The sequence below is a fragment of the Rhipicephalus microplus genome, chromosome 10 (assembly GCF_043290135.1).
Source record: "Rhipicephalus microplus isolate Deutch F79 chromosome 10, USDA_Rmic, whole genome shotgun sequence".
Taxonomy (NCBI): Eukaryota; Metazoa; Arthropoda; class Arachnida; order Ixodida; family Ixodidae; genus Rhipicephalus; species Rhipicephalus microplus.
In genome coordinates this window covers 51495723-51519435 of record NC_134709.1, presented here as the reverse complement: position 1 = coordinate 51519435, position 23713 = coordinate 51495723, and the positions used below count along the sequence as shown (strand labels likewise).

At 48.6% G+C, this 23713-nt stretch overlaps 1 protein-coding gene across 1 annotated transcript; it reads left to right on the top strand.

Annotated features, from left to right (window-relative positions):
* The first annotated feature begins 2196 nt into the window (after positions 1-2196).
* LOC142774719 (uncharacterized) lies at positions 2197-23477 on the top strand. The gene is made up of 8 exons (XM_075875637.1): positions 2197-2447; positions 4538-4636; positions 5580-5866; positions 7312-7415; positions 8180-8273; positions 9233-9415; positions 18301-18423; positions 23032-23477. Exons 1-8 carry the CDS (start codon positions 2438-2440, stop codon positions 23149-23151), a joined length of 1020 nt encoding a protein of 339 aa, XP_075731752.1. The 5' UTR covers positions 2197-2437; the 3' UTR covers positions 23152-23477.
* Positions 23478-23713: the final 236 nt, after the last annotated feature.

Sequence of the window (23713 nt, the reverse complement as noted above, 5' to 3'; positions counted from 1 at the left end):
AAGTTGGCCGGGTCAGTGGTGGATGCGATGGAAGCGGGAAGGTGATTCCAGTCCGTGCTTGTTTTGGGCACGAATGAATTAAAATGGAGGTTTGTACGGCTGCTTGTAATTCCAACTTTGAAGTGGTGATCGCTGCGGGATGAAATGTAGGATGGCGGCAAAAAAAAAAAAGCGAGTTACTCAGTGAGTGCATGGTATGGTACACTTTGTGGAAGAGGCACAAGCGCGAGATTTTGCGGCGAAATGATAGGCTAGGTAGATTTAAGGTTGACTTCATATGGGTTACGCTTGCTGTACGGGAATAGTTCGACAAAATGAAACGAGCGGCGCGATATTGAATTGCTTCGATGCTACTGATATGGATGTTTACGTGGGAATCCCATACAGATGATGAATATTATAGCTTTGGTCGGACTAATGTTTTATAGAGCAGAAGTTTCAGTTGCATCGGGGCAAGGGAGAAGTTACGGCGTAAATAACCAAATGTGCGGTTAGCATTGTTTTTAATAAGGTCAATGTGAGACTGCCAGGAAAGGTTGTCAGAAATTGTAACGCCAAAGTACTTGTAAGAGCTAACTTTAGTAAGGGGAGAATTATTAAGTACGTAGTTAGTAGAAATATTACATGTTCGACGTGAAACTCTCATTACCTTGCATTTAGTAACATTAAGGTTCATTAGCCAAGTATCGCACCAAGATGAAACATTGTCTAAGTCACACTGAAGGGCAAGGTGGTCAGAAGGGGTTTTAATTTCGCGGTAAATAACACAATCATCGGCGAAAAATTTAATAGAAGAAGAGATGTTATGTGGCAAATTGTTAATGTAAATCAGGAAGGGTAGTGGGCCAAGAACGGATCCTTGGGGGACGCCAGAGGTTACGGGTGAGAGGGGGGAGTTGGATTCATTCGCAGTTACAAATTGGGAGCGGTCTATTAGAAAGCGTTCAATCCATTTTAATATGTTAGCATCAAGATTAAGTTTGCTTAGTTTTAGCAGTAGCAGTTTATGGCATACAGTGTCAAAAGCTTTGGAAAAGTCGAGAAAAATACAGTCAACAAGGGAAGAAGCGTCAATGGCAAGAAAAAGGTCATCAGTAAAGCAGAGAAGGTGGGTCTCACACGAGTACTGTTTCCGGAATCCATGCTGGTGATCACTAAGGAACGAGTTGTTTTCTAAAAAAGTGATTATGTGGGAGTAGATGACGTGTTCCATGAGCTTACACGGTATACTTGTTAACGATATGGGCCTGTAATTATGACTGCTGCGAAAATTTTGCTGAAAAATTCGACGTGGCATCTTCTTCTATGGTAAAGCCCCAGAACTTTGTGACCAGGAAGTTTGAGAAAGTAAGTTTGCGAGTGATGTGGGACTGAATTTAATCAAACGGCAGCGTACGTGTTGTTCGTAAGTTTTAGAACAGGTCATAATTCTAAATTCAGGACGGAATTTTGTTGTATCTCGTGGTCTCTAGGCACATAACGCTAGCTGAAAATAGGGACTTACGTAATTGTGGTGTCGGTTTCGGTTCGCCGAGTTGAGATAATAAACCGTTTAAGGAATAGAGCTTCGTACAATATTTACTGCGGGGAACCTGCGCTGACATTGTTCAGCCACTATGGGAATGATGGGTAGCGCATGAGTTTGCCTAGTTTTAGTGCTTTGCTTAGTCTTAGTGCTTTGCTTAGTCTTAGTGCTTTGCCTAATTTTAGTGCTTTGTCTAGTTTTAGTGCCTAGTCTTAGTGAATACAATCGGAACTTCGTGAGCTAATTTTAATTGGTGAGCCTAAAAAGGTTGAGGCGGTGCAGTGAAGCTGCTGAACATTAGCTGATGGTCGTCTCGTGACAAAGCGGCTCCGGGCCACACGGATCTGAACGAAGCCAAAATAACGAGTATTAAACAAATCCAAGCATCATTCTCCCGCTGGCTGAAGCGCCGTGCGTTGCAGCTCCCATAGACACTAGCGCCAGAGTGCCCTATAGTGTGCTTATCATAAAATATATGGTTCAAGGTACTCTGAAGCGTGACATCCACTTTATATATAGTTTTGAGGCCCAGAACTCTCACTACGCGCTGGATATGAATAATTCAAAAGGAAAGAGAACAGTCACTCTAAAACAGAACTTCAGCGCACGCGTTGCTTAGCAAGCCTTCTACATGCCGTGAAATATGGCGAAGGCCAAGCTGTCGGCCTTCTGTCAGGCGTTCCCGAGTACAGCGAAGACCGGGACGACGTGGCCGACGACGGCGCCAACGGACCGAGGCCCCGGATCTGGTGCTTCCTGCGACGCCTGGACACGCCGTCGAACAAGACGCCACCCGGCGGCCACCGGGGCACCACGGCACGCGCTAGCGTCGCACCCAAAGGCCTGTGCTCGGCGCTCGTCTACCAGGGAGCCCGGGTCGTGTGGCGAGACGCCGAGGCTAGCATCGACGTGATGCAGCCGTGTAAGTCAAGGTTTTTTGCAAGTTTATTGCGATAGCGACTATACGGACACTCGAAGCACATTTCCGCCATCGCCGTCATGTCCCACATAAAACCCGAAACCTTATGTACCACTCCTGCGCGTCGTACGTGGCGAAGGAGCGTGAAGGCGGGCTGTACGTGGAGGGTGAGCGGGGTACTGCGTCGTTTGGGCGGCAACTGCGAACTTTGATAATCAAAATTGATGGGAGTCTTACGCTCCAAAACTACGATAGCATTCAAGGATGCTGAAGTAGAGGGTTCCGGTGATTTCGACCACCTAGAGTTCTTTAACCCGCACCCAAAGCTAAGTAAGTGGGCTTATATCAACCAGCGTCCACCGAAATGTGGCCATCGTGGCCAAGATTTAATCCGGCGATTTTCGGGTCAGCTGTTGAACACCATAGCCGTGCACGAGACCACCGTGACGAGTGTCAAAATTTGACCAAAAAGGCGCGGTCACGTGCGACGGGTGTGCGCTCACCGTTTACATTGAAGAGAAGGGAGTGCACAGTTAAAGCGACAGGCAACGCTAGAAGCGTTTCTCTGTATTCCTTTACGCCAGCATTTTTTAAAGTTAGGCTAGCTCGGATTTCAATGAACTTGGTCGCTGGCCTTACTTCGCTTACCAATTTGTTCCTTTGCATTAAGCCGCAGTGATACTCTCAGATTATTCGTAGAGCTCTAAAAACATGACATACACCGCCACTTGAAAATATATGCCGACTGAATAAGCTGATAACGAATATGATTCGGCCCCCTACCTGAAGCTATTCACAAAACAGCTTGCAATATACTGTTTTCTTTAGATAAACAATCAATCAGACAGAGAGAGACAGATAATTTATTTACAGATAGGTAATCCATCCATGGGAAAGTTGATAGTGTGGCTGATGACACAAATATTACACTGAAGTCAACAATTGGGTTACTTGAATAGTCATGTATACAAAAAACTAATAACGATAAAGGCAACCATCATACAGAAAACGCCAATCGCAAGTATTTTTAAATCAGGAAATTGCGTTTATGCAAGCGCCTATACACAATCGATACACAGTACTCCTTCACTTTTACATTAAATCTTAGGAGCACTGAAGTCAGCGTAAATGACCAAATATTTTTCATGAAACCACAATAAAAGTATCGAGAAGAAAACAACAACAAAAAAATGGCAGCATATCCACGGGGTGAATGATGGGCGAAGCATCCGTCCGTTTATTCGTTCTTGCTTCCGTCTGTCCATGCGTCCGTCTGTGTGACCGTCCGTGAGTCGATCCGCCCCGTGCGTTCCGCTTAGCGTTCGCTTCATTAGCTCTCGTCTCTGGTGTAGACTTTTCTTGTTGGTTTTGCCGCCTTGCATCAGCTTCACGTTGTCTGAACTGCGCGTCAGCTTGGCGTTTTTCCTGCTTAGCATTCTCTTCATTAGCTATCGTTTCTGGTGTAGAATTTTCTTGTCGGTATTGCCGCCTTGCATCCGCTTCAAGTTGTCTCAACTGCGCGTCAGCTTAGCGTTTTTCCCGCTTAGCCTTTGCTTCCTTAGCCCTAGTCTGTGGTGTAGAACTTTGTTGTCGCCGTCGCCACTTTGCATCCGCTTCCTTCTCTTTTGTCTCCGCGCTGGCTTCCCGTCGACGGCGCCGCTGATACTCAGCACGTCGTGCTTTCCTGCGTTCGTCTTCGTCCATATGAGAGAAGAGAATGTGTGGTATGGAACGTGGTTATATAAATATAGCGTTGACAGCAGCGCCATCACATCTACAATTAACCACAGCGCCCTCTGTTGCTTATAAGTTGAAGGTTACATGCAAAACGGTTACCACCAACGCCCTCTGTTGCTTATAAGTTGAAGGTTACATGGAAAATGGTTCAGAAATGTCAGACAGATGAAGAAGTGTTACGGACAGACGGGAGACGGCGGACATCCTAAGGTCTTGAGGAGCTTCGCCCCTAAACAAAAAAAAAAAACCAAGTAGTTCGCGTGCACTCCTACACAAAGACATGCTGTGTTTGCTGTCCAACTAATTTTCGTGCCGGGAAGTTTTGCGATCTTTGTTTGCATTACCGCCTTTCACAGCCGATGAGGATGCTCTGCGGACACTGGCTGCCAGGCGGGACGTGGACCCACTGCTTGAAGTCTACGTTCACGTGTCAAGCGACCAGCAGCCAGTAGCAGGTCAGTAAGATGAATAATGATAATCGCTTGTAGAATAGTTAATATGGATAATGATATCGCTTGTAGAATAGTTGATCACAGAGGAAGGGTGGGGGGCTGACAACTCCAGAAGTGTTGCTGTTCTCACATTTCTTATGCACTTCTCATCGCCCTTCGGACTTTCGAATATTATGACTTGTAGAAATAACAATGTCTTTCACCGTGACCGAAATGATGGGCAGTACTAGCAGTGAGCATAAAATTAGAACAGGGCACTTCAGGACTTGTGAGATAAATCCGAAGATCACCTGATGCAGATGCTGTACGTTTAGGCTTTATTTGTGTATTGACGCTTTATTTGGCTAGAAATATATGCATCCGCACCACTATAAGTTTTCTTCTGTCATATGTACGCCATGTTTATGTAGCTTTTTACTTGTGTTCTTCTTGCTATCGTGATTTCCAGCTGCCCATTATCGTCGTCTGCCCATTCAGTGCTGCTCCTGTCGATTACGTGCATCTGTCCATTGTTATATGCAGGCCATTGCGTGTTCGTCTTTCCTGTGGCCCTGGCGTGCCCTTCTCCCTTATGCGTCCCTGCCCATTATGAGCCCTTATCTATCTTGGGCGCTCCCCTATCATGTGCTTGTCAATTAGGTGACGTAGTTCATGCCGTGCTCCTGCGCACTATTTGCTCCTATTATGAGATTCTGACCACAAAGCACTCATTCTACGGCGACCTGCTTGTAGAATAAAATAAGCATAGAATAAAGGAATAATTATGGACCCTCGCCTATTATAATTCCCCCATCTCGAGAACATCTATGTTTTAAGTGCGTCTGCGCATTATGTGGTCTAGTCTATTTTGCGCTCGTGTGCATTATGTGCTCCAGCTGATTACGTGTTCCTGTATGTTAAGAGCTGCTGTCCTATTGCAAACTCCTATTCCACTCTCCTCGCCCAGTCTCTCTTCATTCAGGCTCGGCTCTTGCCGCCCCCTTGGCATCGGCCAGCGCTCGCTCCCCTACGTCGTTGTCGCCGACGTCACAAGCAGCATCCGCCCCTACACATTCCACCGCTACCACCAAGGAGGCGCTGCGGTCGCTCCTGCGCTCCCCGCAGGGCACCACCGAGGTGTTCGCCATGCGCACGGCCCGCTGGCTGGTGGTGCACCACCTGGACGGTCTGGTCGTGGAACTTGGCAGCGCCGTCAGCGGAGTCGCCACCGAACTCATCACGCGCCTCGCCGAGGTACCCGGTGACGCGAAAGCCCTTAACTCTCTCGAAGGGTCACGAGACAATAGAGAGTTTTAGTACTGCGGAATGGTGCTACGTATGCATCACGCAAGCGCCTTGCGTTACGTGGCGTTGTTTGCCACTAATCGGCTTTTAGTACGCCGTAGTACCCGCGTACGTAACGAGCGAGAAGCGTGTTGCGCCATCTGGTAGATCAAAATAGAAGCACGTGTTGTTGACAGCCAATGTGACGTGTTGGTGACAGCCAGATTATGGCCATATTTTAAGCCACAGAGCCGGTCGGTGCTTGCCTTCGATGCCGCCATTTTGCAAAACGAAGTCTCGCGCTGTCGCGAACTTGTTCGAGAGCGGCGCGATCAGCTCATACGTACGCACGCACGCATCTCATGCGTGCGTACGTAGCGGCTGCGTACGTAACGCGATACGTGTGCGTTGCGGTCTGCGCATGCGCACTATGCAGAACGTGGCGTCCTTACGTACGCAACGCCGCCACGTACGCAGCGTACGCAGTACTAAAACTCTCTAGTCATAGGGGGAAGGATACTGCACGCATGCCTTACTTCGATTAGGGACGAATCTTTTTAGAAGTCCGCTGCAGTGGAGCAAATGGTTACGGCTGCTGACCGGAAGGTCGCGGGATCGATCCCAGACGTGGCAGTCGTTTTTTGACGGAGGCGAAAATGCCTGTGTACTGGTCAGAGTTTAGAGAACCCTCCGCCACTTTTAGGATGACTGCCAGTTGGCCGTGTAGGTAAAGGTTCACGATGAAACAAGCGCTAAAAATACACACACTCGGAGAGGACACACCCCCGTATTCAGAAACGCTCCTCGACTCGGATTCCGTCCTTCACTCGACTGAGTTGAGCACTGCACCACTGCTCGACTGAAATTCACGCTGCGCTTCTCAAGAATCGCTGCAGAACATTGCCGATATGCAATGCCTTGGTTCGCGAAGAGATGGCGCTCCCATCGACTTTTTAAAGTCAAGGAGAGCCCTTGAGTGAAGGAGCGTTTGTGAATACGAAGGACAGACACCTCGGCTACTGCGTGCATCAAAACATATATGCATTATGATGTGTAAAACTACCGATACTATAATTATTTCTGTTATAAACGTTCACCGTCTATGAATACCACCGTTTCGCTTCCTTCGATCCACTTTTGCTTCAGATGAATTTTAATTGCTTGATTAATGCAAGCCTGACAGCCTGAATATATGCTCAAACGATTTGTGACGAGGCAGTTTTAAACTCGATGTTGGCGCATGAGAGTTTCATAAAGCAAAAGCGATTGGGAGCACCATTTCTAATATTCTTCAATGTGTCGGCTTGGCGCCTGAAGCTTTAATGCCAATGCCTCTATGCCTCTGCACAAGTGCTGCTTTTGAGCGCGGGACAAACCAAGTCGAATACTCGCGTCTCCTCGCCCACGATGCGCAGATGTGCCAGCGTCAGCTCGGGCGCATGGGCAAGTCGTTCACGCTGGTGCTACCGGAGTCGACGACGCTTTTCGCCCAGTACGACCTGAATGCCCTGCTCACCACGTAAGTGCTCATATGGTTACAAGGCTGTTGAAGTCACCACGTGATGCTTCATTTATAAATGTAGCAAAGTGAAAAAAAAAAAGATCAACTTTGTTACTGCTTCACTGCGTCAGGTGGCACCATGCAGCATGCAACCTTTACGAAGGCCTAATGTATTAGCTTTTTAATTAACCTAATACTTATTTATGTAGCTATACACTTATTTATTTAGGTGGTTAGTTGTTCCGTAAAGACCCAAAGGGACTGCAGACTTCAGGAGCAATAACTCTTAATACTACAATGAGTAAGATGTTAGGCATTACAGGAAAGTACAAAAGAGATACAAAAATAATAGTCGGTAATAGCTGAAGAAAGCGGGGAATAGAACTGGGAAGTCAGCGCTAAGTAGTGGTCAGGTAGAGCATGCATGACCTCTGTGATCGAGCGTCTGCAAGTCTTGCTCGTCAGCGCGCCATCTCGAAGGCCATAGTCGAAGCGACAGAATCGATATGAAGGGATGGGCAGAGCAGTCGAGGACGGCATAACGCTAGGTGGCTCGACGAAACAAAAAAAAAATGGAATCTGCTTGTGCGATACGGGGGTCAGTTTGAGATAACTGGTACAGGCCTTCATCATGCACTACATGATAAGTTTGATGATGATGATGATGATTATGATGATATGCATGTAGTACAGAGTTCTGATTTGCTTACTGTACAGTGCCGATTGCATCGCTAAATTGTGCCTTGTGTATTGCCTTCTGAGCGACTGTGGCGCATGCCCAGGAGGGGCCTGTACCCAATCCAGCGGACCCACCTGACCAGCGACCTCAGGCGCGCCAGCTGTCCGGCGCCCTTCAAAGGGGCGTACTTTGGAATTGTGAGTGCCTATCTGCCGTGCGTGCTGTGCATCGTGTCGCGTAGAGCATTCTTTCGATCCTACTAGCTCGACTGTAGAGAAGCACATAAAACAGTAGAAAGAAAAGGTATGTAGGCTAAGAAGGCGAACGTCAGGTTCGCCAACCCGCACCTGAGTAAGGAAATGAAACAAACAACAAAAATCAGTCTCTTCCGCGCCTTAAAAACCGTCGGAAAGCGAAGTTGTGAGTGCGCGAGTCCGTTCGGATGGCTGGCGAGATATAAGGTGGTGTCGTGAAAGCGCTCGCTCGCACCTTATTAGTTGAGCAAAGATCACGTGACCCGCTAACGCTGGCAGTATCGCTTCAGCGAACGCGTCACACTATTTGCCGCAGTCGGAATCCCGTAAATTGTGCGCCTCCTTGCGGCTACATTACCTTTTACGCGTCCACAATTCATCTTCCGCAAGCGTGGTTGTAGTAACAACGTCTCAAGTTCTCCGTCCCGAAACCGCGATATGCTTATGAAGGTCGCGGCGTAGTGAACGTCTCCAGAAATTTCGGCCACCTGGTGATTTTTTAACCTGCACTGACATGGCTCAGTACAGGTGCCTCTACCATTTTGTCTCCACCGAAATGTGACCACCACGGCTGGGGTGAGGTTACGACGCTTGTCTTGGGGCCATTCCAAGGTCCTCGGGCTCAAACCAATAAATAAAGAAATTATTTCCTTACTCCCGTGACAAGTGAACTCAGGCGCAGATTTGAATAAGACAATTAGCTGTAAAATCGAGTGGCAAAGCTGCTGCTTTACGTCGCGATACTGTTCTTTCTTTTTCTTAAAAATGCCGAAAGAGCCCCATCCCCCACCCCTCCCATTCTAAAGAAAACCCCTTGGTAAACTTTATTCATAAGATGTTTCGCGCTAGAGTTACCCTGTCTTGGAGCGTACGAGCAACGTGCCCTTGTTTGACGCCGATAGGAGCACATCCTGAACCGCACCCGTGCGGCGCTGGGACGGGGCCACCGACGCCAGGGCCTGTCGCGCATCTTCTTCAGCGTCAGCCTGCTCGGGGCGCACTTCCTGCTCGACAGGGAACCCGCGCCCAACGAGAGCGTCGCCTTCGCACCGGCAAAGTTCCAGGGATTCATGCCCTACTCGCAGGTGAGAGGGAGGGGCGTGCAAGTCTTTTTTGCGGGGCCATGCTTGTAAGTAGAACAAATGTTCGACCGTTAGACGAGCCCTGAGACACTTTTTCAAGTAAGAACAGAATGAAATTACTAAAAGAGGTAATTGCCTCACGAATTCAACGCCGCAAAAGTTATAAGAATCCGTCCAGTGCGAGCGGACTTACAGAGATTTGTCGCGCGCTGCAATCGCATTCTCTCTTCTCTCGTCCCGACGAAAGCGCTGGAAGCTTAGCAGGGAGGTATGGCAGCTGCAAAGGAAATACGTCACGCGCGCTCTCGTGACCTTGCGCAAGTTTTTTTCTTCCTTCGAATACGCCGCTTTTCCGGTGTTATTGCGAGCGACCACGCGGACAAGTCGCGGCATGCCGCGACGATTCCTCTAATGACTGAGCGCGCCATGTTCAAATCAGCCAGTGGCTTATCGAAGGCCTTCTACGAGGGATTTTTGAGCGTCTTCCATCATTTGTTGATAGAAGAGGAAGCAACGTATAGCTGACTTTGATAATTCATTGTGAATTCTAGGCCACGCGCGCTGCGCTGTATTACTTGGCTCGCGTGTTCTGGAGAGTCTCTACTAGCAACCGGCAGTGTATTCTGACCATGGTCAAAAAGTGTTGCAGGGCCTATTTAGGAGTGCGATGTACTGAACTGTGAGAGAACAATACGCTGTGCCAGTTCAGATGTAAAAAAAAAACGATTTACTATTTAGAGCTCTGCGTATACCATACTATTTAGAGTATTTGTACTGTACTGTGAGAGAGTAGAAAGTCGTCTCAGTTAAACAACGATGCGTCAACTATTACACATGTTATTATACGAAAACATGTGTTTAGAAAAAAAAAACGACTCACTATTTTACCTCTACGTATACGATACTATCATGGGAGAAGCCTTTGCCCTGCAGTCAGCGTTGTCAGACTGTTGATGAAGATATTACACTATATACTATGGGAGAGCGCTAAGCTCTCCCTGCATGAACGGTGAGCTGTCTGGGGAACATGTGTTTAGGATCTATGTTCGACGATTTGGAGCTCGCATAACTCGGCTATGGGAGATCGTTTAGAACAAATGTTCGACGATTTAGAGTAAGATGCACTGTACTATGGGAGAGCAATGAGCTGTCCCAGACCCAATAAACAATGCTCACGCTATAGAAGGAGGGTATCTAGGATACTTGGTATGCTGAACAATAGATCTGTGTGTTTAGAAAAAGTGCTAACGATTCAGAGTACTTGGTACTCTACTATGGGCAAGCATATAGCCGTCACATGGGCCTCATACTTGATGAGGCCATGCTACTTAGAAACAGCGAAATAATCAGTGATGTGTGTGCTTGTTTAGAAAAAGTTGCTAACAATTTAGAGCACGAGGTGCTCTACTATGGGAGAGCATAAAGCCGTCCCGCGGGCCTCAACGAATGACGTCGGCCTATGTAAATGAATGTGTTTAGAGAAATTTATTCTCACGGACAGCGAACATCAATTACAATCCAACAGAACATCGCGACGGAATACAACATCCACAGACACACCAAAAGTTGTTACAAAAGGATATGTTTACATATGTACACGAAACACAACATACACAGATACACAAGAATTGTTACAAAAAGATATGTTTACATGTGTACACGAAACACAACATACACAGATACACAGGAATTGTTACGAAAAGATATGTTTACATATGTACAATACATGGTAAACGAAGAACACGCAAATGAAATGTAAATATCTTTGTGTTGGGTATTTACATAGTATTTAAAATTATTTGTGCGAGTACTAAACAAAGATTAACCTACCAAAACCAGGCAGGTCTGAAAACAAGCTTTACACGTCTCTCGCAGACGAACACAAAAGGGCAGGACCAGTGTCGAAGGAATTCCTCCTCACCCAGAAAGAAAAGCTTTTCCAACAAAACACATAGCATTTCTTTGTACAGTCGCTCCAAAATCGGGAAGAGAGCGCGACGGCGACGACCTGCTGCAACCGCCTCACAGCGATTGCGCCAAGGGTAGTAGACACCAGCAACAATGAGAAGGCAGGTGAAGCAGCCTCGAGAAACTTCCAGAGAAAACAAAGTGGTTTACTGTGAAGCAACGAAATCCAGCATGCACGGCCATCCAGAAAACACGTGCAACGACGCGTTGTCTTAAAACATGCTTATTTGCTTCCCGTAGGGAAGTTCGGGCATGTCGCTGACTGGACCATTCTCCACCTTTCGAGGCGGTCAAGAGTAGGGAGAACACCCCACCCCAGCCGCCACATGAAGTACCGAAGGTGGCCAGGCAGTAATGATACCGTCGGCACGCTCTAAGACACACGACTAGAGCAGGTGTGGCGTGCCGAAGGAACCAACGGGAGCAAAAAAGCAGCTGTTGTGTCAACGACTGCATTGTCCAACACATCTACCACAGGACAAGTAAACTGGATATGGCAAAAAAAAATGAGACAGCTGTTGCATAAAACGAAGGAAGTGTTACTGATTTCAGGCCCCGATTAAGATGCACATTAGGCATTAAATACCGAATGTGAGTGCCTAGAAAATAATATGCCAGAGTTCGCGCGGGGGATTCCTCCCCTTGTACGACGCGCAACAGGAAGCGAAGGGCCAGTAGCGGGCAGCCTATTATTACCGAAAGGAAAGCAAAACCTCCATGGGAACGCTGCTGTCCTAACGCCGCACAAGAAACCAACTCAGTGCCACCGGACCAAAAGAAGGAACACAAGGCAGACTGCAATGACCTCACGATGCGTAAAGGCAACTGCTCCACGTGAAAAAGGTACCAAATGCGACCGCAGAACACAGTCTGCGCAAGGTACCTCCGCTCAAGAAGCGGGAAGTCGAAATCCCGCGCGTTCTCAATTTTTTGTTTTACTTCGTCGAGGGTGTTTGACGAAATGTAGTTACAAACGCTGTAGTGGTTGTGTAGAATTCCTGAAATGCGTAGAGGCGGAGCCGGCTGAAGAAGAGATGCAGAGTTAAGTCTCGAGTTTGGACAGCCGATGAACAAATACCGAGATTTAGAGAGGTTTAACGCGGCACCTGAAATGTCACTGTACTGAAAGAATAAATGCAGGCTATGTGAAAGACTATCTTCATCTGAAAGGTGCAGGGTTATGTCGTCAGCGAAAGCTGTGACTTTCACGGCACTGCTGCCCGGAAGCGCAAGACACCGGACATGCGAGTCTGCTTCTAGAGCACACAAAAATGGCTCAAGGCTGAGGGCAAATAGAACACGAGACAATGGGCATCCCTGACGGAGCCCACGAGCAGTAGAAAAGGCAGCACTCTCCCAGCCATCTAGAACTAGTGTGCTTTTTATACCAGAGTAAGTATGTCTAATTAATTCCACGAAAGAACCAGGAAAACCAAGGGCTGTGAGCACTTTAAAGATATACGTGTGCTCTAGTCGATCAAATGCTTTCTCTTGGTCCAAAGACACAACGAAGGATGGAAGGAAAAACTTTATTTGCAAGGGTTTGGGACAGGGGTCATGAGCTTGATGGGTGGGGCCCCAAGTTCAGGGCTCCACTAGCTGCTGCCGCCTGCCTGACGTAACGCAGAAGTGCAAGCTGCACCTCTGGGTCAGAGCTGGCAGGCTGTGCCTCCCATTGCTCGAAAGTATTTCAAAGACAGAAGAAGACCACGCGCAGATCGCGATATAGTATAGGCTATGATATCCCGGGTGATAAAGGACAAGCTGTGTATTTCTCGTCCAGGCATAAATGAAACCTGGTGATAACCCACCAGGGTGTTCAACAGAGCCCTCAAACGTTGAACGATCACCATCGCGAATATCTTATAGTCAACGTTAAGAAGCGTGACAGGTCTCCAATCTTCACGACTAACAGATGAAGCGTCAGCTTTTGGGATTAGTACAATACGGCCATCTCGAAAACTTGATGGAAAGACACCATCCTCGAAACATCGCCGTATAACCGCGGTTAAGGCAGTACCAAGCTCATTCCGAAATGACAGGTCAAATTCAACTGGAAAACCGTCTGGCCCAGGGGCTGTCCCCCGTTTCATAGGTTGTAGTGCTGCCTTTACCTCTTCGACTGGTGGAGGGACGTGCAGAAAATCAGCAGCTTGTTGAGGAACGCGAGGCAAACTTTTAAGCATAGGCGGTATTATATCACAGTTTGTCCGCATGGCCGAACATGACATCACTTCAAAATGCGCCAGAAAAAGAAGGGCAGAATATCCACGGGGTGAATGATGGAGAGTTGGGCGAAGCTTCCGTCCGCCCATTCGTTCTTGCTTCCGTCCGTCCATGCGTCCGTCTGTGTGACCGTCCGTGCGTCCATCCGCCCGTTCGTGCGTGCGTCTGTGCGTGCGTCCGTACGTCCATCCGTGCGTCCGTCCCTGCGTTCGTCTATGCATCCGCCCCTGCGTCCGTCCGTCCGTGCAGCCATCCGTGCGTCCGTCCATGCATCTGTCTGCGTGTCCGTTCGTTCATCTAGTCAACACTCCAAGTACCACCATCTCGCATCTTTTCATCATAAATGCGTCCGTCTGTGTGACCGTCCATGCGTCCATTCGCCCGTCCGTGCGTCTGTTCGTGAGTCCTCACGCCCATCCGTGCGTCCGTCCCTGCGTTCGTCCATGCATCCGCCCTTGCATCCGTCCATGCGTCCGTCCGTCCGTGCAGCCATCCGTGCGTCCGTCAATGCATCTGTTTGTGTGTCCGTTCGTTCATCTAGTCAACACTCCAAGTACCACTATTTCGCATCTTTTCATCATATATTCCGCATATAGAAGCACCGCCATCCAGCGGACATTCGAAGGAAGAAACGAGAGGTGGCACACCCACACTTTCTTACGGCTTGCGCTTCGTGTCTACTTCCCACCTTTAGCCACCTCGAGCTCATGATATATACTAGTTCACTGTATTCGTGGCACTGCGGCCCAACGCTCGCTAAACCTTTCTAAAACCAAGGAGGTTACGCCCAGCGAGTATAACGTAGCAACCCTTTCTTGTCAGATAGTGCTCAATGTACATGCCAATGGCTGATAATGGGGAATGGGAGACAGGAGAATTCGGCTTTTAGTTAACGCGCACGCAGCGAACTTTTTATTGTTCATTAACGCACAGGAGAAATCTTCCACTGGCCCCACCTTGCAGGTCAAAGCGTAAGACATGTTAAGTACTACGAGGGGCAAACGGGTGCCGCTTTAAGGAGTTTCGCCCCTAAAAGAATAATGGATTTTTTTCAGTTCTAAGAGAATCGGACGATGGTCAGAGATGTACACAGGCGAAGGTGGGATGGGCGAAACACATAAGTCGGAGACAAACGCATGTGGAATATGAGCCCGGTTGAGTATGCTGGAGGATGGTCTGCGGCGCCATGTCCAAACAAAAGTATTCCCGTGCATGACACTATGCGCATCCAGTAATGAAAAATGTAGGACAATGCGTCGCAGCTCACGTGAATTCCAAGCAGACCAACCCCAGCCAGGACCTTGTACATCGCGTCGCGTATTTAGCACACAGTTAAAGTCTCCAATTAGAATTACGTGACAACCGTCTAAAAAAACATCCGAAATTCGAAAAAAAAAACATTAGACTGTTCGGCTTGTGCAGGCGCATATACACAGTATGCTCATTCGAAAAGTAGATACGATCCAGAGCCAGAATTTTACCGACGCCGTCATAAACAACGTGGTGACCTGTCAATAAAGCCCGATTAAATATAATGATGCCTACTCCCGTAAAACGAGTTGTAATGAAAGAAAAATAGCAATCTAAGTTAAACTTTTGTTTAAAAGCCCTAACGTCGAATAGTTAAAAAAATTAGTTTCCAGCAAGGCACAAAACATCACAATTTGCAGCACGGGCCACACTAATCACCTCGGCCTGCTTTACCGGAAGGCAAGAACCTTTTACGTTGAAGGAAATAATATTCAATGCGGTAGCCATCGTAAACAATAAAGACAAATTTGGATACTAAACTCACAGTTCTGACAGACGTGGGAGCGAGTGCCCCGCAAGCAGCTCAATCACTTCTAGCAACCAGGCGACCCACCGGAAGCGCGGGGCTTCCGGGGCCGCATCGAAGTCCGCAGGGGACTTCTGTCATTGCTGGGGGCCTCCGAGTCGCTGCTGGATATTCGGTGGCGCTTGGTGCCGAGGCTCTTGAGCGAAGATGGCACAAATTCGTCTAAGCTGCCCCGGCTGATCTTGCTTGGAGTGCTGTCGGTGTCCAACTGCAGGTCCGTGTCACTCCTAGTGCTGCTCGAGTCCTCGTTGATGGAAACCACGTCAACTTGGGACAAAGTCTCTTCAATAATAGAAGGACTAAAAGAAGACTGGGTAGCCATGGGGTTACTTTACGAGAGAGCTATGAAATGAATTCTCATCACTGAGCAAACAGTGTGCGTTGCATCATGAATCGGGGCCTTCTAGTTTGTTCTGGTTAAAAGCCTTTCATTTTGTTTCTGCTTGCCTTTCTTTCTGTAATATTCCTTGATTGCTGATTAGTTACACGTTGATGTTTTCGTGACATTGTGACCTCTTATTCTGATTATGCTCGTTAACAGATCTTTGATAACCTTTTCAGGAGTTCTTCACAACTGTTTCGCTTTGTTCGCATACATCGGCGCTAAATCTGCTGTAGACTACGGAGGCCGGACGCACATTCAGAGGTCCTGAGATGCTCCACCCCCTAAACACATGCATTCAGAAAGGCGAAATCTATCGTATATTTTCTTCTCTGGCCATTCCAATACATTGATTTTCACGCCCACGAAAGCTTTCAGCACCTAGCATGGTTCCGAGCTGCCTCTGGAATTGGAAGCAAGACAAGGTCGCTGCACCTCACTTGGCTCGGCACAGAAGCGCAGGCATAATTTTTTTAGGGGGGTGGGCGTGCGGGGGGGGGGGGGTGTTCCATTATGTTTCACGTATAGTCGTGCTTTTGTTTGAATGTGTGCGCGTACATTATGAGGTCTGCTAAAAAATTATCCAATCTTTTTTTTTGTGAACACCTGATGAATTTCAAACAAATGTGTTTGCGCCTGCGTGCCTTGAACCCTTGTACGCATGCGCGAATTTTTTTGAGCCTCCTGATAGCATCTGTCACTGGGACGCAACGTTTGAGTGAGGTAGGGCGCAGTGCGGTCGTCGTATTTTTTATTATTATTACTTCAACGAGAATGAAGGAGCGACTGGAGCGGCGCAACCGCATCAAATTTTGACGGAAACTGGGTGACGGCCATGTGAAAACCATTTGAAAGGTTCAGGCGGCTTTCGATGCGATTATGCTACGGGCAACACACAGATTATGGAGTGGTACAATCGGTTTAAAGATGGTCACACATCGGCGGAGTGCGAGACACGCTGCGGTCGGCCATACACATGCATGCCGAAATGTCCAAGTCATTGCCAAACTGAACGCTGAGGCGATGCGGAACCATCGTGTGACTATCCGAGAAATCGCGCAAGAGATGGGCATCAGCACTTTTCTGCGCATTGCATTATGACCGCGGATTAGGCCATGAAGCAACCTCGGGCTTGAAGTCTCACAGCTAGGACGCACTGTATTTCATAAATTGTGACCCCAACTTCATGAACAATATAATTGCTGATGACGCGTCTTGCATGTAGGGATACAAACCGGAAACCAAATGCCAGTCGTCATAGTGGAAGTATTCCACGTCACCAAAATAAAAAAAACCGCCAGGCGCGCAGCCATGTCAAAGTTATGCTGACTGCTCTCGACTCTCGCGGTGTGGACAAGTACGCACCACAGGGTCAAACATTCAACACAAAGTAGTACAGCGCTGTCCTACGTCACCTACGCGACGCTGTTCGACGCCAGAGACCAGAGTGGTGGTCAACAGGACATGGACACATTCGTCACGACTGTGCGCCTGTACATTTCTTGCACTTCATTCAGACTTTTTTAGGCGAAAGAAAAACAAGGCTTCTCTTATTAAACAAGTTCCTTACTCTCCTGATTATGGGCCCCTGCGACTTATGGCTGTTTCGCAATAACAAGAGCCCACTGAAAATAGCGCGATCTCAGGCAAGAAAGGACATGATGGCTGCAACGACAGCTGAGCTAAACTCCATTCCGAAAGAGGCCTTCTGGGAATGTTTTTAGCAATGACGGCACCGCTGGGAGAAACTCGCGGAGTCCGAAAGAGACCATTTTGAGGGTGATTAAGTTTCCAGCTCTGCAGTTATGTCATTTTTTTTCTTCGGTCAGTAGCCGGTTACTTACCTTACAGACCTTGTATACTCATGCAAAATAGAACAATTCGGCAGGAAGGGTTAAATCCTTCTAACCACCCTCCCCCTCCCCTCAGCCGGCAGCGACAGTGCATCCGGGATGGGCTCACCAATGACCAAGAGACGATGTCCTGTGATAACGTCATGATGTACTGTCATGTCATGTGACGCCAGCGTGACATCATAGTGATGTAAAAAAATTTTGGCGATCAGTGACTTCAGGTTTATGATTTGTTGCTTCATTCCCATTAACGCTGGCGCCGACGGTCACTTGTCGCACTGGATCAGACATATAAGGCTTTCACCTTAAAGTTAACTATTTCTCAATATTAATCTATTAACAGTTGTTTATAAAAAGTTACTTTGTATACATTATACTGAAATCGAGGCAGATTGTACGTTATCAAATTTCGATGGTGACATCAAAAATGTGCTCACCATGTGCATTGGAAAGGCAGCCTCTCTGTCCCGCCAGATGGGAACTTCTATTTAGTGGCAAGTAAGTTAGGAAATCAAGCATTATGTGGTTATAAATAAAATGTTATTACTATTATCAAGAACAGTTTCTTTTACTGTGGAGACGAGACCCTCGCTGAAACGGTTACAATGCGTACCCGTCGCAGGTGTGCCAGCTGATGATGTCGGGCGGGTGGAACGCGCGCGCCAACCTGGAGACCGACTGCACCGAGGCGACCCGGGGACCCCAGTGGGTGTCCTCCATCGCGCCTTTCTCCGGAAACTGGATCGTGAGTTGTAACCGTACTCTGGTGATACACACGCGCGATGTACAATTTTCGGGCCTTTTCTATATGTCGTCCCGCGGTTTCATTCTGGACTGCTTGAAATTCCGCTACATTGTCAGATCTCGAGGTGCACATTGTTCGCGTAACTCAAACAACGCAGAAGTACGGGAGAAGATGTACAAGCACAGAAGGACGAGACAGCTTGTCGAAACGTTCTCTCCGGCGACATGCCCTGCTCGAAGATTTTAATCATATACTGAAGAACGTATCACCGGTCAGCCTTAAGGTATATCTTAGTAGCTATAGATATATCTTAAGTAGCGGAGTGCAAATTGTTGGCATAGTTAGTCAGGAACAACTATTCGAACCATAGTGTTGAAGCAACTTGAAAAAGCTACATTACGCTAGGCAAGATATGAATGTTCTCTGGCGCTCCACCGTTGTGGTCTGGTGGCTAAGGTGCTCGGCTGCTGACCCGCAGGTTGCGGGATCAGGATCGAATCCCGGCTGCGGTGACTGCATTTTCGGTGGAGGCGAAAATGCTGTAGGCCCATGTGCTCAGATTTGGGTGCACGTTAAAGAACCCCAGGTTGTCAAAATTTCCAAGCCCTCCACTACGGCGTCTCTCATAATCATATGGTAGTTTTGGGACGTTAAACCCCATGAATCAATGTTCTCTGGCACAGGCATGTAAACTCCTGTACTTAGAAGGCTGTTGTAGGCGGCGTATCATCAATTGCACTGTTAGCGGCGTTGCCAAAACTCCACGTGATTATACTCTTATAGGCTGTGGGGTCCCGGCGAGGCGTACGAGCGCATCGCCACGCCACGCTCTTGGAGTAACGGACACAGTTGACGCGGTCGGTAGAAAGCACACCACATACATACATTTATTAACTAATTTAGACGACGATATCGTCCGCCTAATGATACACCAATTTCAACTAACACGCTACCATACAAACAACATAACGCAGTGACACACTAAACACACAATTGCATGATAAACACACACTAACACACTAGCACATACCCAAGACGGCGTCGCCAACGCCTGACTTTCCACGCGGGACCCCGGCGCGAAGCCCGCGGTGCCGAGCACCGGGGACCCGCGCTACAGACAACCGTTCGCGGCAGCCGCCACGCGCAGAAGAGGCTCGCTCCACTCTCGCCCACCGCCAAGGCCTGCCTTCCGCCAGGGGCCACCGCCGGCGCTACCACTCTACCAACAGTGGTACTGAAAGCGAACACAACGCCATCTATCGCCCGGCGGTGGTCACCACCGCAACAAAGCCTTGGGGCGAGACACGTGCGCCACGCGGCGCAGACAACTTTACAGGGGGGGTGTCAGCACCCCCACATTCCCCCAACCTTAAATCAAACCATATCCCAAAATCGAAAATTAGCTACACAAGCTTTAACAAAAAAATGATATCGCACGACCATAATGTCCTTGCACCACGACACCGCCGCTGGTCGACACTGCTGCACTGTCCGGCTAGGCTTCACCTCAGTACCGGCCCCGCAACAGCAACGTTGCCGTCGGCGCGACGATCCGTCGCTAGCACCGACACGTCTTCCAGTTGCGACCAGCACTCGCGAGGGCGCCGGACTGCAGGCAGTTGCGCAGGTCCCAGGCATCTTCATCGCCCGAACTCACGACCGCATTCCTGGCCAGCGACGCTGACGATGCGCAGGACAGCCGGCCGTGGATGACATCCCTCCCGCTGAATACATCAACAAAAAACAAAACTCGAAAGAAACAAAGGAGCGCGGCCCAGGGGAGGGAGCTTCAGGCTTTTCGGCCACGTGGTACGGTGGTTAGTACTGCTAGCTAATACATCGGTGGTGGCCGAGACGCCCATCAAAATAAAACAAAAATCACTTTTCCTAACTCATGCTCACAAGAAAAAAAAAGTGAGGGAAGCGGAGTGCAACACCTCAACGCTACGATCCACCTAGTTGTGCCACGTGCGACAGGCGGCTGCGCAGAGCCTTAGGCCTAATGAGTCGCTCGGCAACAACCGGCATCTACCCAGCACCCAGCCTAGGCGCAGAAGAGGCAGCCGCGAGGAGACGTCCACTCTGTGAGGTGGCCCTATCGCTCGCCGCACACAGCAGCTTACCGAGCGATCGGCGTCCACCGCCCCGGGCGGTGTCACGACGCCCCGGCGTCGAGCCGCAATACAAGTCAGCAACGACGCCCGGCTCCCTGAGCCCAAAGAGATAGAAGAAGCTATTTACAGAAAATCGGACCACCCACGAGGCTTCCGTACTCACTCGCTTCGGGCCTGGCCTACAAACCACGTGCTCTAGGCCTTGCTCACCCCAGGATGCGGACCGCATGGCTCTCGTCCTAATTCAACAACGTTTTTGAAAACTAACAACAAAAAAATAAGAACACTTGCGAACAAAAAAAAATAAATAGAAAGTCAACTTGCCGACAAATTGAAACACGTTACAAAACCAATCTCCTCGCTTCTCAACAAAGCACACCACCGACGCTAGCAAAGAAGTCCCCCCTAGGCCTACTCTACTCCGGCTCTAACAAAATCCCTGTACCGAACCGCAAAAACTGTCGTCCGATACTCCAAGAGCCCCACGTTGGGCGCCAGTGTGGGGTCTCAGTGAGGCGAACGCGCGCATCGCCACGCCACGCTCTTGGAGTGAACGGACACAGTGGACACGGTCGGTACAAAGCACACCACATACATACATTTATTAACTAATTTAGACGACGATATCGTCCGCCTAATGATACACCAATTTCAACTAACACGCTACCATACAAACAACATAACGCAGTGACACACTAAACACACAATTGCATGATAAACACACACTAACACACTAGCACATACCCAAGACGGCGTCGCCAACGCCTGACTTTCCACGCGGGACCCCGGCGCGAAGCCCGCGGTGCCGAGCACCGGGGACCCGCGCTACAGACAACCGTTCGCGGCAGCCGCCACGCGCAGAAGAGGCTCGCTCCACTCTCGCCCACCGCCAAGGCCTGCCTTCCGCCAGGGGCCACCGCCGGCGCTACCACTCTACCAACAGTGGTACTGAAAGCGAACACAACGCCATCTATCGCCCGGCGGTGGTCACCACCGCAACAAAGCCTTGGGGCGAGACACGTGCGCCACGCGGCGCAGACAACTTTACAGGGGGGGTGTCAGCACCCCCACAAGGCGTAGGGGCAAATCTAGCTTAATATTCTACCAGTACCAAGCACACATCCGCTTGTTCTTGGGACTGGGCAAACGTGCAGAACAACGTCTAGGGTCAATATGCACGATTCCTAGCGCCATAGCATCAAGGGACCCGTGACGTAACCTGTGTCGTCGGTTTACACGTTGTTGGTTGTGAGACGAAAATCGACGTTGTCCAGGAGTCAAAAGTCAAGATAGAATGAAACCAAAAAATAATAATCTAGGCCACAAGTGAAAATCTGCGTGGTAGTCAAATATTTCGCCGCAAAATCACAGCATATCCACGGAGTGAATGACGATGAGCGGAGCGAAGCGTCCATCAGCCTGTTTGTGCTTCCGTCCGTCCGTCCGTTCGTTCTTGCTTCCGTCCGTCCGCGCGACCATCCGTGCGTCCATCGATGCGTCCGCCCGTCTGTTCATGCGTCCGTTCGTGAGTCCGTCTGTACGTCCTTTCGTGCGCCCATCCGTCCGTACGTCCGCACGTCCATCCATTCGTCTGTCAATCTTCTAGTCTGTCTGTCCATCCATGCGCCCGTGTAGTGAACACTCCAAGTACCGCCATCTCCCGCATCCTCTGTGGCACATGCCCGCTCTAGAGCGATACCCGCTCTAGAGCGTGTATGTGCCACCGGTGGCTCTATACTACTCCATAAATATGGAGGAGTGACAGACCCACGCCCTAAGTAACTTCGCCCCTAAAAAAAGAGAGAAAAAAACTTTAAAGGTGTCATTTAGTGCTCAGAGTCCTGTAAGCACATGCAATATTCGTGTGGCAGAAAGGTGGCTGAAACGTAAACTGCGTTAGGCGTCACACCTTATATTAACTCCTCAACGAGTGCGTGGTTTGATGACCCGCTCATTAAAATGCATTTAGGCATACGATTAGTAATATTATCGCCAGCAAAAGCATCGACAATGTGGACAGCTGCGTGTATCGCCTTGTGAACGCGTTGTTGGTACTTCGCTGGACAGCAGTATGACGTGTTATAGCGTAGAGGGCGCTTTGCAATCGCACTTGCAATAGGTGTGCATTCTAAGAGATGAACGTTTCTTGCACGAACTTTGCAATAAATGACAGAAGACAGCGACGAAAGACGTACAAAAGAAAGGCGTATTTCAGTTCTTTTTTGAAAAGGTTAGCCAAAAAAGAAACGTTTAATCGACTGGCCCATTGCCTAGCTTACTTAAGTGCGATTCTACGAGAGATTCAAAAGGCCAATGTTTTGCGCACAGACGTTCATTTCACTCGGTTAAGTGGTCAAATGAGACGCGAAGCTTGGCAAGCGATTCAGAAGACGATGCGTGCGGGACGTGATCACGATATCACGTTCTACTACTGAAGGTGAAGCTCGAGCATCCTCAAGCTTTTGTTCTTTTTTTCTCTCTCTCCTCCTCAAAGATCGGCCTTAAGGGCGCGATTCGTGGTCTTGCCGTCTTCGACGTCGACGGCGACGACCGAGACGGCCACTGTGGCGAGAAGCACGTCCTCTTGAAGAGGCTCAAGGACCTGCTGACCTGAAGGCGTCCGCGACGACGACGTCTTCATTGACGTGCCAAGAGGGCGGCAGCACTTCTTGCCCTCAACGCAGATCATCTGGTTTATGCGTGCCCCTTATACTGCCTGTTTTTGGCTCACTTTTATAAAATATACCTTTTTCGACGTGCCTGCCCTATAGTTTGACGCAATGACATATCGCCTGCTGTGGAGCAAGGCGTCCGTCGCAAAAGTCAGATAATCCGTGAAGCTCTTTGTATAGCCTAAAAAATGCACTTTGTTTCAAATAAATAATTTATAGTACTTTATGTTCCCATGAAAACCTTCAACACATTACTTGCTTCTTTGCAGAAACCATAATAAAAATAACCGGAGTACGTCTACACTACCGATTGAGATCAAGTTTTCCTGTAAAGACACCATAATCGCTAATAAATCTATGAATATGTGGAGAACCAACAAGTAGTATGCATTAAATACAGAATATTTGAGACGTGATAACTGGCAAAGAGCATAAAATGAATATAAGGCAATCATGACGTAAAATTTCATTTTTTATAGGGATGAAGAAAAGTACGACAAGAAA

What these genes read in the sequence shown, in the direction of transcription:
- LOC142774719 (XM_075875637.1), top strand. An exon ending in TCATCACGCGCCTCGCCGAG is followed by an intron (nt 5,867 to 7,311) that starts GTACCCGGTGAC and finishes CACGATGCGCAG; the next exon opens with ATGTGCCAGCGTCAGCTCGG. An exon ending in CTTTCTCCGGAAACTGGATC is followed by an intron (nt 18,424 to 23,031) that starts GTGAGTTGTAAC and finishes TCCTCCTCAAAG; the next exon opens with ATCGGCCTTAAGGGCGCGAT.